Below are 13,147 nucleotides of genomic sequence, written 5' to 3'. Positions count from 1 at the left end.
AAACCGGCCTCTGGTTGCTACTCCATAAATGGCATTGTTGGTATTCATTATTATTATTTAGGTTTTCAGCCAAGATTCTTCTTCAGCTTGATAGCTCCACTCAGATGTCTCCCAGGCATTTCAGACTAAACAGGACCCAAACTGAATTCTTGGTTCTTCCCACCAGTATCCCATCTTTCCCATCTCCATAACTGTCACCTCTGTACATTGACCCACGGCTTGAGTCAGGAGCCTTGGAGTCTGACTTGTTTCCTCCTTCCTCTTCCCTATCATACCCCATCCACTGGTAAGTTCTGTGGTCTACTCCTAAATATCTTTTTTTTTTTTAAAGATTTTATTTATTTATGTTTGAGAGAGAGATTGAGATCACAAGTAGGCAGAGTGGCAGGCAGAGGGAGAGGTAGAAGCAGGCTTCTGGCTGAGCAGGGAGCCTGACTCGGGGCTTGATCCCAGGACCCTGGGATCATGACCTGAGCCGGAGGCAGATGCTTAACCAACTGAGCCACCCAGGCGTCCCCTAAATATCTTTCAAATTCATCTACTTCTTTCTCCTTCCATCCCTGCTCCATCCAAGCCGGCTCATCTCAGGACAAATCAATGGTCTAAGTGTCCTCCTTGCTTTTCCTCTTGCTCTTTTCCAACAAATTCTCCACGTGCGGCCAGAATGCTTTTGCCAAATATAAATACGAGCACGTTAAAACCCTAAGAGGCACATAAAATGAAGCCCACGCTTCTCACTGTGGCTTTGTGCTGTTTAGCCTCTAGTGACCGTCTCCATCTCTTAGGGAAGAGATGCCTCCCTGAGCTGGTCCACTGCACCGCAGCAGGACTGGCCTCATTCCAGTCCCCCCCTGGGAATTCTTTCCCACCTTAGAGCCTGTCTGTGTCACCCTGTTTCCCCAGAAGGCTTTGCCCATGGCTCTTGACGTGATGGACCCTCTTCAGTGGAGAACCTGAGCTTCAAGCTTTTCCTTTCCACACAGATTTTCCCTGCAACACTCCCTTAGTGGGTCTCCCTAGTTGTTCTTAGTCCTAGCCCTGTGTTCATGACCTTCACAGCACTGCTCTCAACTTGCAATTACTTATTTATTTGTCGACACGTTTATTGTCCGTCTCTCCCCCGAGACATTTTCCCAGAGCCGGGTACAACTTCCATTTTTCAAACACCCGTCAGCTTAGCCCAGAGCCTGGTCCCCCATACATATTGAATGAATGGATGAATATCATGGTGAGTGAATGACTCACTTTCTGATACACCCGCCCCATTATCAAAAGTGTAATACGCTAATAAGCAAAAAAAAAATGATTCAGGATACTTTAGTCAGATGTAGAACAAAGGACCCATGCCTATGAGCCTATGGACACACTTTTAGACATGGGAGAAATCCTCCCACTCAGGAAGAGAATGCGGACACAAGGCAGGACCTTTGGTCAGTTCCATTGGCCAGTCACCAAGGACCCCTCGGGCCCCAGGAACCAATGAACTTTGTGGGATGATGTCCTCAGGGTCACCAGCATTTTCAATCAGGCTGATATTTGATCCCCTTTTTTTTTTTCTGGGACATTCAGAGTCTCCAGACCCCATATCTTCACTGAATTATGAATTAATTTTTTTGGAAGGGGAGTCTTTCTCCATAGACTACTGGTTGGAGTAGAAATCTATGATTGCAACCATTTAGGGTCTCAACAAACATGGGACCAGTCCTGCTGCTAATTCCCTGGGAAGTTAACATAAATGTTTATTGACAGTGCTGTCCTCCAGAAAATAGTTGCTGATTCATTGCCTTACAGTGAAACCCTGTGTTTTTTCCTTCCTCTTCCTTCCTCTTTATAAGGAGACACTCTGACGGAGAGCGCATTTTGGGGACCCACTTGACGTGATGCGGTCTTGGTTGCCTGATCCTTCTTCTATCTGCGGATCGGGGTCCCTGTGACAGCAGGGGGTCAGCCTCCCTCTTTCCTCCGGAAGATCGCTCTGCTAGGGACTCAGTGACAATGGAAGTCTTGGGGTTTCTCAAACTAGAAGTGAATGGCCCCATGGTGGCAGCGGCCCTCTCAGCGGTCCTCTTGGCCCTCCTGAAGTGGTAAGTCAGCCAGCAAGTTCCCACGACCGTGACATTGTCAGCATCAGCCGCCCTGGAGCCTCGCTAGAGCCAGGGAGGGGGATGTGGGAGTGTTTTTCTTCTCTCCTAATCTAGAGGGAGTGGAGTATTAACACAGCTTCAGAATTAAAAGCAAACAGCCAGGTTAATCTTTTGCTAAAATGCTTGAGATCGAGGTGTCAGGAAAGGCTGGTGATTCAGTGACTGAGAACGCTACACGTAATTAAGTTTGAAAGATGGAAAAAGAAACAAATTGGAAAGGTTTGGGGGGAAGCATTTCCTCCTGTGTGTCGTATCTTCTCCCCTCGCTTTTCTGAGATCTGCTCCCCATGATGGGGATACTGTGGATTCAGCCTCTTGGTTCATGGGAACGGGAGGGCCATAGGAACTGTCTGGCATTGTGGGCCACTTTGCAGGAGGACACGGGCAGGGATTTCTGTGGGTTTAAGGACAAAGAGGTGAAACTAATTTTCTAGTTTTCTGCTATTTGGTAGAAGGGAATGGATTCTGATGATTGGAGTGCACGAGACCCTAAAAGGATCTCAGATTTGAACCCAGAGTAGCTTCCTGTTACCTGGTTAATTCCACAGGAGGCTTTCAAAGTCCAGTTCTGCCGAAGGTCTACGCCTGTAGATGGAAGGTCTACACAATACGGGCCCATTTATGCAAACGCACCCGGCTGGTTTAACTCACTACAGTCACCCACTCGATCCAAAGCACCTAGATTTACGTGGCTCTGGTTTTTGAGGGGAAAGTGGAAAAATTAATGGAGAACTTGAGTTTGAGCAGAATTTCAATTTATGTTTCCGCTGGTAATAAAGCCTCCCCTAGATTAATAACTGGGAAAGCACTTTGAAAAGCATCAAGCATTATGCAAATGCAAAGGTATTATTCTTTTGGAGTTTCCATAGCTGAAAATGGAAGTCACGTCTGCTGTCCTATGATGATGAAATGACTTCTTGGAAATCGGCTCTGAAACTCTGCTTCGGTCCCAGTGCTGTTTTTGCTTTTTAACTGGTTTAATTATCTTTTGAACTTTTCTCAGTGCAGCTTATCTTGCCTTGAAACCAGCCACATGCAAAACCAGGAGCCCCGAGTAGCTCTCCCCCGCACCCACCCCACTCACCCATCTCGAAGTGTTCCTGTGCTTGGGGATGCACCCGCCTCAGTCTGGACACACTGTAGGTGCTTAGGAGATGGCAGCCGCCATCACGTAAGCTAACGCAGAGGAAGAGAAGTCTTTAGTGCTTCAGGTATATAGACATGGTTTTTAAAGATTTTATTTATTTATTTGACAGAGGTCACAAGTAGGCAGAGAGGGAGGCAGAGAGAAAGGAAGGGAGGCAGGCTCCCCGCTGAGCAGAGAGCCCGACCCAGGACCCTGAGATCATGACCTGAGCCGAAGGCAGAGGCCTTTAACCCACTGAGTCACCCAGGTGCCCCTCAGGGATATTTTAAATTTCTTCTTTATAGGACTATGAATCTATTTTCCCATCAATAGCTATGCTCTGACTGTGGTTCTCAAAGTATGTTCCGTCTGAATCCTCCAGGCCGTTTCACAGCATTAATGTTGGTATTAGACACTTTTCCACACGTTTCTGTCTTTGTTGTGTGTTTTTTCCCCCGCTCAGCTCCCGGCTCAGTGCCTGACTTATAGCACGGCCTCGATAAATGTTTGATGAACGAATGAACGAACTGCATACGTTACTGTCGCTCTGGTCGTGGAGAGGGGCATGTGTCCTGGCTGATAAGCTGCTGTAACTGGATGGGTATCATCCCTGTAGATCAGGACGTTGCGGACAATAACACCGCACCATGGAGCAAGGCAGCTGTGCACCTGTGATCCACTCCTGGGGCCATATTAATAACCTGGGCCAAAGACAGAGATTAGATAAAAGCATGAAGCAAGGAAGTGAAAGCTGACTTCCATTTGTTATCTTAAAACTATTTTTTGATCTGTTAATGTATGCCAGGCCTGGAGTAGAGGCTCTCTGGTACAAGGTCAGGAAACAGGGGGTCGGGATCGGATGCCCAAGGCAGGGGGAGACATGGAGACTCTGGGGTAAGCCTGGTGTCTGGAGGGAATCATGCTGAAGGACAGCAGGTAACAGAAGACGGTGGCTGTAGCCGTGACTCTGGAGTTCCTGGGTCTATCCCTTGATCCAGCTCAAGGTGACCATTCTTGGGCTCTCAAGCCTCCTCTTTCAGGCAAGGCTGTAGGGATCCTCTGAGCAACCGACTCCTGCTTGAATGAGGTGGGGCCTCTCCTCCTGCTTCCTTCTCCTTAGGGGTGCTTGGGGAGAGAGAGCAGTGCTCAGGGAAAGCTGGAGGTGGACAGATCCCATAGCCATCTTGCTCCCAAGAAGACAGTGTGGAGGGTGGCCCATCTTGATCATCCAAACTCCTTTATCTTTCCTTTGAGAGTCATCTTTGCCATTGGGTCAGATAAGAGTGTCAGGGAAAGCCTAAACTCTGAGAAAGTAGAATTAGGAGGACTGCATCTTGCCTCGTGCATTGGCCCGTGAGTTCCTGCCAGGGAGGGGGTGAGGTCTCATGTCTCACTGCAGTTCCAGAAATCTCTATCCACGGCACGTATGTCCTTCTAGCATTTGGGTTAATGGCAGTGAGGGTAAGAAGTACACATTCATGAGCCCAGCACCCAGGACTTAGTGTTTGGCTCTGGCCTCTTTCAGTGGCTTCCTCTCCCCCATGTCCTGTTCTGAAAGCGGTCGTGTTGCTGCCCGTGTCCTTCCTTTGCCCTCCCATGCTTGGAATTTCCTTCCTCTTCTCTTTCCTTCAGTGCTCAGTTCAGGGGCATCTCCTCAGGGGAGCTTCTCCTCTTTGTCCGGAGCACTCAGGAGTCCCCACTCAGTGCTGCTTTTATCATATCTCCCATCACACTCCCCCATATCCCAATGCCCAGCCTGCGGTACTGGTGCGTCGCAAGCACTAGCTGAAGCCTAATTCCAGCCTCTGATCTCTGCTGGTATTTTTCTTGCTGGTTCTTCTCTTGGCCTTCCCAGATCACTGCAGATCTTAACAGTTGTGCCCACACGACTCCCCCCTTTTCCCGAAAGCCTGTTGTGTTTTCAGTTTGTACCAACTCAGTGACCCCTTTTTAAATTGTTGCTGTAGGCCCGGCCGCACTGTCAAACAGAGACCATGAGGTCTACTAATAAAGACTTCTTAATCATGAAGTGCATATGTGAATTTGGAAAGAAGCAAGCAAAAGAGTCAATGTCATTCAAAAAGAGACCATTCTAAAACAGGCACAGTATATTTTTCAATAGTTTTCCTCAAAGTGCATTTGACACAATTTTCAACAACACGTATTTAAATCAACAGTTGATGGGGTATCAGGAGATCAAGGCTGCCCCATAGGGGCTGGAGCTGAGGCGGACATGTAGAATCTATTAGCCAGAAGTACATGAAACACACACAAAGGTGATTAACTCAAATGACAAGACATTTTCAAAGCTCATTGTTTTTCTGGGTAAAACTGTTTGAAAGTTTTACTTCTGGAAAAGATTTGATGTATAAGAAGTAAGTTGTATGAACTGAATATTGCTAGAGACAAGCTTAACTTCTAGTGTATTTAAACTTTCAAGCACACCTAATACTTGGCAGCTGGATTCCCGATGGCCAAGATTGCTTTATTCTTTAAAAGAGCATTAGGAAGTGTCCCAAATATTAACACTGGTTTTTCTTCCTTGGTGAGATTACGAGTGATTTCGATTTCTTTTTTTAGTCTTTTGACAGCTTCCATATTTCTTTCATGCGTATGAGTTACTGAGAAAAAATACAAAATAAAAAAAGAGAAAACTTTATTAAACAGAAGAGGAAATTGCTCTTCTCCAGTAGTGAAGAGGAAACCAGTTTTATGCTTTGGGTGTGGAATTTTCAGGACGATAATCTCATTATTTCTACCAATAGAGTAGAATGTACAGGGGAATTTGGAGTGATGGGAGAGCTTCTTGGCTAATGAGGCAGTGCAAAAGGTAAACTGCAATGGTTCCATTAAGTAGCTAAACAGTCGAAGAAGGTAAATGTATGAACGCACTGGGAGGTGAGAAGGGCTGTCTTGAAAAGATGCAAAGGCTTCTAATGCCAGGCTGCATTTAAAGACTCAGAGGGTATGCATCAACTGGTTGTTAAAACAGGAATCAGGCTGCTTTAGGGTTCTGATCAAGGCTCATTCTAAGACCAGGTTAAGGTAAAATGTTACTGGTGATTTTTTTTTAAAGAATTTACTTATTTATTTGACAGAGATCACAAGTAGGCATAGAGGCAGACAGAGAGAGAGAGCGGAGGAAGCAGGCTTCCCGCTGAGCAGAGAGCCTGACGTGGGGCTGGATCCCAGGACCCCGGGATCATGATCCGAGCCGAAGGCAGAGGCCTTAACCCACTGAGCCACCCAGGCACCCCGTAGTGATTGTTAAGACTTACAACTATAATGAAAATCACTGGACCAGGAAGTATCTTGGTATCTCGTGGTCCAAGAGAGCTTGCTTTACATATGGGAAGATTAGATTCTAATTCTAAGCCCAGACTCTATCTAGTAGTCTAGATAATCTAATCCTAGACCATATTCAGAAGAAACCATTGCTCCCTGGGAGGCAAGGAAGGCTTAATATCCACCAATCACTTGACATATACATTGCACTAACAGAATGGAGCAAAAACCCCATATAATCATCCCATTAGATGCAGAAAAAGTGTTTGATAAAATTCAACTTCCTTTTCTGTTAAAGATTTTCAATGGATTAGGTATAAAAGGAATATACCTCAGTATGATAAAAGACTGTATATGACAAGCCCACAGCTAACCTTATATTTGACAGTGAAAAGATGAAAACCTTTCTTTAGGATCAGAATAAGACAAGGATGCCCACTCTCACTACTGCTATTCATTATAAAGCCAGAAGTCTTAGCCAGAGCAATTAGGCAAGAAAAAGAAAAAATAGGCATCCTAAGAGGAAAGAAAAAAGTAAAACTGTTGGTTCATAGATGACATGATCTTATGTATAGAAAATGCTAAAGACTCCATCAAAAAGCTATTAGAGGGGGGGTGGGAGGTTGAGGAACCAGGTGGAGGGTAATAGGGAGGGCACGTACTGCATGGAGCACTGGGTGTGATGCCAAAACAATGAACACTGTTATGCTGTAAATAAACAAATAAAAATAAATTAATTAATTAAAAAAAAAGCTATTAGAGCCAATAAATGAATTCTGTACTGTTGCAGGATACAAAATGAAACATAAAAAAATCAGCTGCATTGCTTTATACTAGCAACAAACTATATGAAAAGAGATTTAAGGAAAACAATCCCACTTACAATAGCATCAAAAATAGTAAAATACTTAGGAATAAATTTAACCATGCAGGTAAAAGATCTGTACACTGAAAATCATGACATTGATGAAAGAAACTGAAAAAGATACAAATAAAAGGGAAGAGACCCAGTGTTCATGGATTAGAAGAATTAGTATTGTTAAAATGTCCCTACAACCCAGAGTAATCTATAGATTCGATGTAATCCCTATCAAAATTCCAACAGCATTTTCCATAGAAATAGGAAAAAAAAATCCCAACATTTTTATGCCACAAAAGCAATCTTGAGAAAGAAAAACAGCTGGAAGTATCACACTTCTAGATTTCAAACTATATGACAAAGCTGTAGAGTCAAAATGGTATGGTTCTGCATAAAAACAGACATAGAGACCAACGGAATAGAAGAAAACATGCAGAAATAAACTCATGCTTATATGGTCCGTTAATTTTTGACAAAGGAGCCAAAAACACACAATGGAAAATGGATATTCTCTTCAATAAACGATGTTGGGGAAACTGGATAAGAACATGCAATAGAATGAAACTGGACCCTTATCTTAGATCACAGCAAAAAACAGCTCAACATGGATTAATGACTTAAATGTAAGACCTGACACTGTAATATTCTGAAAAGAAAACAGAGGGTATAGCCTTTTGGTAGTGGTCTTGGCAACGGTTTGTTTTTTTTTTTGATATGACACTAAAGGCACAAGCAACAAAAGCAAAAATAAACAAGTGAGACCACATCAAGCTAGAAAGCTTCCGCACAACAAGGAGAACACTCAATAAGGTGAAAAGACAACTTACAGAATGCGTGAAAATATCTGCAAACCGTATATTTGAACAGGGGTTAATATCCAACATATATCAGGAACTCACACAACTCAATAGCAACAAAACAAAACAACCTGATCAAAAAATGGGCAAAGGAACACAACAGACGTTTTTTCAAAGAAGACGTACTAATGGTTAACAGGTGTAGGAAAAAGTGATTAACATTACTAATTATCACAGAAATGCAAATCCAAGCCAAGAGCAGTCACCTCAACGCTTGTTAGAATGACCATCATGAAGAAGACAAAAGATAACAAGAGTTGGCGAGCACGTGGAGAAAGGGAACTTTCAGGCACTGTTGGTGGAACACACATTGGTGCAGCCACTATGGAAATAGGGAAGTCCCTCAAAAAATTAAAAACAGAACTACCATGTGATCCAGCACTCCCACTCCTGAGTACATATCCAAAGGAAATGAAATCAGCCTGTTAAAGGGATATCTGCACTCACAAGTTTGTTGCAGCGTTATTCACGATAGCCAAAAGATGGAAGCAACTAAATGTTATTGACCCATGGATGGATAAATTGTGAACCAAATGGACAAGCTATATTATTCAGCTTTAAAAAAGAGGGAAACCCACCATTTGCAACAATGTGGATGAGCCTGGAGGGTATTATTTTACATGAAATAAGTCAGACACAGAAAGACAAATATGGCATGATCTCATAAAGATGTGGAATCGGAAAGCTGACTCATGGAAGTCGCGAGTAGAATGGTGGTTGCCCGGGGCTGGAGGGTGGTGGGGGGGATGGGGAAATGTTGGTCAGAGAGTACAAACCTTCAGTTATAGGACGAACAAGCTCTAGAGACCTAATGTACAGCTGGGTAAGTGTCGTTAATAATAATGTCGAATACGTGAAATTTCATAAGAGGTTAATCTTAAGTGTTCTCAACACACACACACAAATGGTAACTATGTGAGGTGATGGACGTGTTAGTTAGCTTAATTGTGATAATCATTATACAGGTATACCGATCTCAAACACCAAGTTCTATACCTTAAATATATACAATTTTCATTTGTCAATCTTACATCAACATGCTTAAAAAAACAACAACAAATACCACTGGGCTGGGTTCAAGGTAAGAAACCCTGAATTTGTCAGAGCAAGGAAGCCACGTAGGTGCTCCCTGGTGTAATCAGAGGGAGAGAGAGAGAGAGAGGTGTCTAGCTGCAGAACAAGTGTATTTGAAGATATCAGTTTGGCTACCATTTTCCAAGTTCCGTTCCTAAAAATGTTTGGGGAATGAAGCAGGCAGTAACCTTCTTGGAGATTCATAGCGCATCAAAGGCCCCAAAAGTTCTGCGGTCAAGAAATGTTTAACTTCATTTAACCCAGTTTTCCTGAGTTTATTGGATTAAGAAATGCTATGTATGCCCATGGCGAAGAGCGATCTCGACCAGCTAAAGACATTCCTTGAAAAGAGCGGCCAGATGTGTTGGTGCCGGTCAGGCAGCTGTGTAGCCTGGTGGAAACGGAGGGGCTGCTGAACAGAGGAGTAAAATACATGTGGACGTCCCTCTGCAAGCTTCGAGGCTCCAGGGTTGGTGATGTTTACATCCGGGCATAGAGGTTATGGAGTCTAGAGGGTGAAGGAGAGCCAGTGTGCAGGCTGGCTCCGGTTCAACCTTGAAGTGAATGGAAAAACACAGTCCTCTGACGGTGGCCGGAATGCTGCCCCGGGGGGTGGGGAGCATCCCTCCTCATTGCTGGGAATGCCACCAAAGCACTTCTTGCATGGTGTGGGCGCTTGGCCCACGTGAGCACTGAGTGCCTTCTGGATCTGGACTCTGTGCAGGGGCCAGTCTGTATGGGACCAGCCACAGCTGGTGAAGAGCGAGTCAGATAAACACAAGTGGTCCACTAGGAACTTCTCCCTCTTCTGCCCAGACACCCTACTCAACCTCAGCAGTGGTTCCGGGGGAGAGGAGAGAGGGTCCTAGGAGCCGGGAAACACTCTCACAAAGCAGCTTTTCGGGGCCTCATTATGGCTTCATGCACGACTCTCGTTTTGCCTTCCAGCTCTCACTCCTCAGACCTTCTGGGTCGCCGGCCTGTCTGGGGTGGCTATGGGAGGCAGAAGGGTCTGGGCTGGGACTGGAAAGAGAAGGAAGAATTGACGTGGCAGAGGAAAGAAGGGAGAAATTTCGGGTGAGGAAGTGTCACGGTTGTAGGGTTTGTACCATTTGGTGGAACAAGACATTAACGGTGTGAATAATGGACACATTTTAGAAATACATTTTAAAGGCTATGGATAATTTCCAGGGCCCCAGAACATCTAGAGAAGGATGCATGCTATTTCCCTTTTTGGTTGTTCGTGCTTTTTGTTTAGGATATGATGGGTCCTTTGGTTTAATAACTCAGTGATGGGCTTGGAGATAAAATTGAACCTGCTTAAGAAAACTAGGTCTGTGCTTCCTCGAGGACCATTTTTGCAGAATATTATTTTTTTTTTATTTTCTCTCTTTTAAATAGTTATATACAATATCCCAAGCCTTCCCCTCATTTTATTGATTTTCCAGAACGAGAGTACGAGGCGTGACTATAAAGTAACGTGACTGATTATTTTAGCATACACACCAGAACTTATACAGCCAAATGAATTTTATGACCTTCAAAGGCATTTTCCTGATAGGCTGAATCTTTGCTGCAGATACGCCGCTATCAGAAATCACATTCTTAGCACTTTTCTTTAGGAATGGCCCTTGGTGTCTGGAGGCAGTCTCTCAACAACCTCAAGGCAACCAGCTGTCATCTTTTTGAGATTGGATTGATTTCTTTAAAAAAACAGTCCAAATTTTGGCAAATAGGTGATTACACTGGGCAACATTACCTTTGGCTCAAAATAAAATGTGATTATAAAACAATAAGGCTTCTTGTTGTTCACACAAGAGGAAGCCTGGGGATTCTGGGGAGGGGACCCTCTCACGGGGCATATGCATTGTTCTTAGCTTTTTTGGTTTGTTTTGTTGTGAAGAAAACAACAGCAATAATCTTAATATTTGTGGTCATACTTCTCTTATCTCGCGAGAGTTCAGGCTTCTCGTAGCATCTACTCTTTGGGCAGGGATAAAAGAAGAATCTCACTGGTTCTATAGACAAGACAAATAATCACATTTATGTTGGTGCCTTACTGTGATTCTTGAGTATACGCTTGGTGCTGCTTTCCCTGGGAGAACAGTGGCTTTTCCAGAAATAAAGTTACTGGGGTGCCTGGGTAGCTCAGTGGGTTAAAGCCTCTGCCTTCGGCTCAGGTCATGATCCCAGGGTCCTGGGATCGAGCCCCGCATCGGGCTCTCTGCTCCGCGGGGAGCCTGCTTCCTCCTCTCTCTCTCTGCCTCCCTCTCTGCCTACTTGTGATCTCTGTCTGTCAAATAAATAAATAAAATCTTTAAAAAAAAAGAAATAAAGTTACTGAACGACCCCTTCCCTCCACCCCGTATGTCATAAGCACAAGCATCTTCATAGGCTGTCATTTGTCACTGGGGTAAGTGCCCTCTCTTTAGGTACCTGAGCAGCACGGCAGGGATTTCTATGTATAACGTATCTCTGAACATGGGGACGGAACTTTGGTGAGAGAAGGAAAGGGACAGTCTGGGCTGCTCGGCATTGGTGCTTCCGTTACGAAGAGCCACCTTGTTCCTAGTTCGCCAGAAATATGTGATGTTGCACAGCTTCTGTGGGGACAGGCAGGGGTGGAGTGTGGGCCGGGTGGGGAGATCCCGGAGCTCTGGGCTCTCGGTTGTCTTTGGTCCCCTGGCAGAGTCTGGCATGGGGCCACACTGCTGGGCCACCCTCCACTTCCGTATGTCCTTGCAAAGGTGTGTCTTGGTTTTCACGGCAGCAGAAGCATTTCCTGAACATGGTCCCAGAAGGGGGATGGCCCTTTCTTTGCTCAAAGGTGTCTGGGAGAAAAGGGTCAGAGATGGCCTGAAAGCAAAGCCAACCTTGATGAATAGTGGCTTCAACCAAAACCATTTTCTGAGCACCACACACGGACACCCTAGGGACAGCCAGCCCTGTGCACCAAAACCAGCCCCTGCCCCCACATGTCAACGGAAAGGTGCTCTCAGATCCTCCCCCGCATTTCCCTCCTGCCCGCACACAACACGCCCCTCTTCTTCCTACTCCTGCTCACTCACCGCAGCCCCTGCTGTCTGAGTGGCCTCCTCTCTCTGGGTACGCCCCAGCCAGCCAAATGCCACTCTTCTTGAAGGTGACCTTAACCAGTCAGCCCTCAGGAGCCCTGCCCACCTTGAACTTCCCGAGAGCCCCCTGTGGCTATGGCCATCTCGGGACTTACTGTATTATCTTATTGTGTACGCACCTGTCCTGTCTTCCTAGCCTGACTCCAAGCCCCTGAGCACAGGGCTGAACTTGAGCCAGTGAGCGCCTTGTGCATAGTAGCTGCTCAATAAACGTTAATGCTCATCACCATCCCTCAGGTCACTGAGATGCACGTGTGGGCGTGTGAGCACCAGGGATGGCAGGATCAGTCTCCCTCCGACTCACGTGCACGCTAGGGGCCCTGTGTTCCCAACACCTAGCAGAATGCCTTACACATGGCTTTGCTGAAAGTAAATTAATGACTTCGAAGTTCACACACTCATTGAATGCTGAAGGTTTTCAAGGCTGCGTGCTGCTTCTCCCTCATTGATGAGCAGTGGATCACGTTCTCATGAATGCAGACAGATAAATTGTCACATGAGAAATTAAAAAGCAGGGCTCTGATGCAAAAAGGAAAGGATGGGACAGAATGCAGGACACAGCCATTTGGGGTAGGGTATGGGAGTCTTAGAGTTTTGGGGTCTGACCAGAGTACCTGACAATAGTGCAGTGGGACAGGAGGCATCCAGTCCCCCAAAAGAGAGGCTTC

General features: G+C 45.3%; 1 protein-coding gene across 1 annotated transcript in view; it reads left to right on the top strand.

The window, feature by feature from the left end:
• The first annotated feature begins 267 nt into the window (after positions 1-267).
• TBXAS1 (thromboxane A synthase 1) overlaps positions 268-13,147 on the top strand; it is a 154,172-nt gene continuing 141,292 nt past the window's right edge. The window contains exons 1-2 of the mRNA XM_046020971.1: positions 268-286; positions 1,836-2,084. Coding sequence (XP_045876927.1) covers positions 1,996-2,084 — 89 coding nt within the window. The 5' untranslated portion in view covers positions 268-286; positions 1,836-1,995. The remainder of the gene's footprint in view (positions 287-1,835; positions 2,085-13,147) is intronic.

The sequence above is a fragment of the Meles meles genome, chromosome 10, assembly GCF_922984935.1.
Source record: "Meles meles chromosome 10, mMelMel3.1 paternal haplotype, whole genome shotgun sequence".
Taxonomy (NCBI): Eukaryota; Metazoa; Chordata; class Mammalia; order Carnivora; family Mustelidae; genus Meles; species Meles meles.
This window is presented reverse-complemented; position numbering and strand designations above follow the sequence as displayed.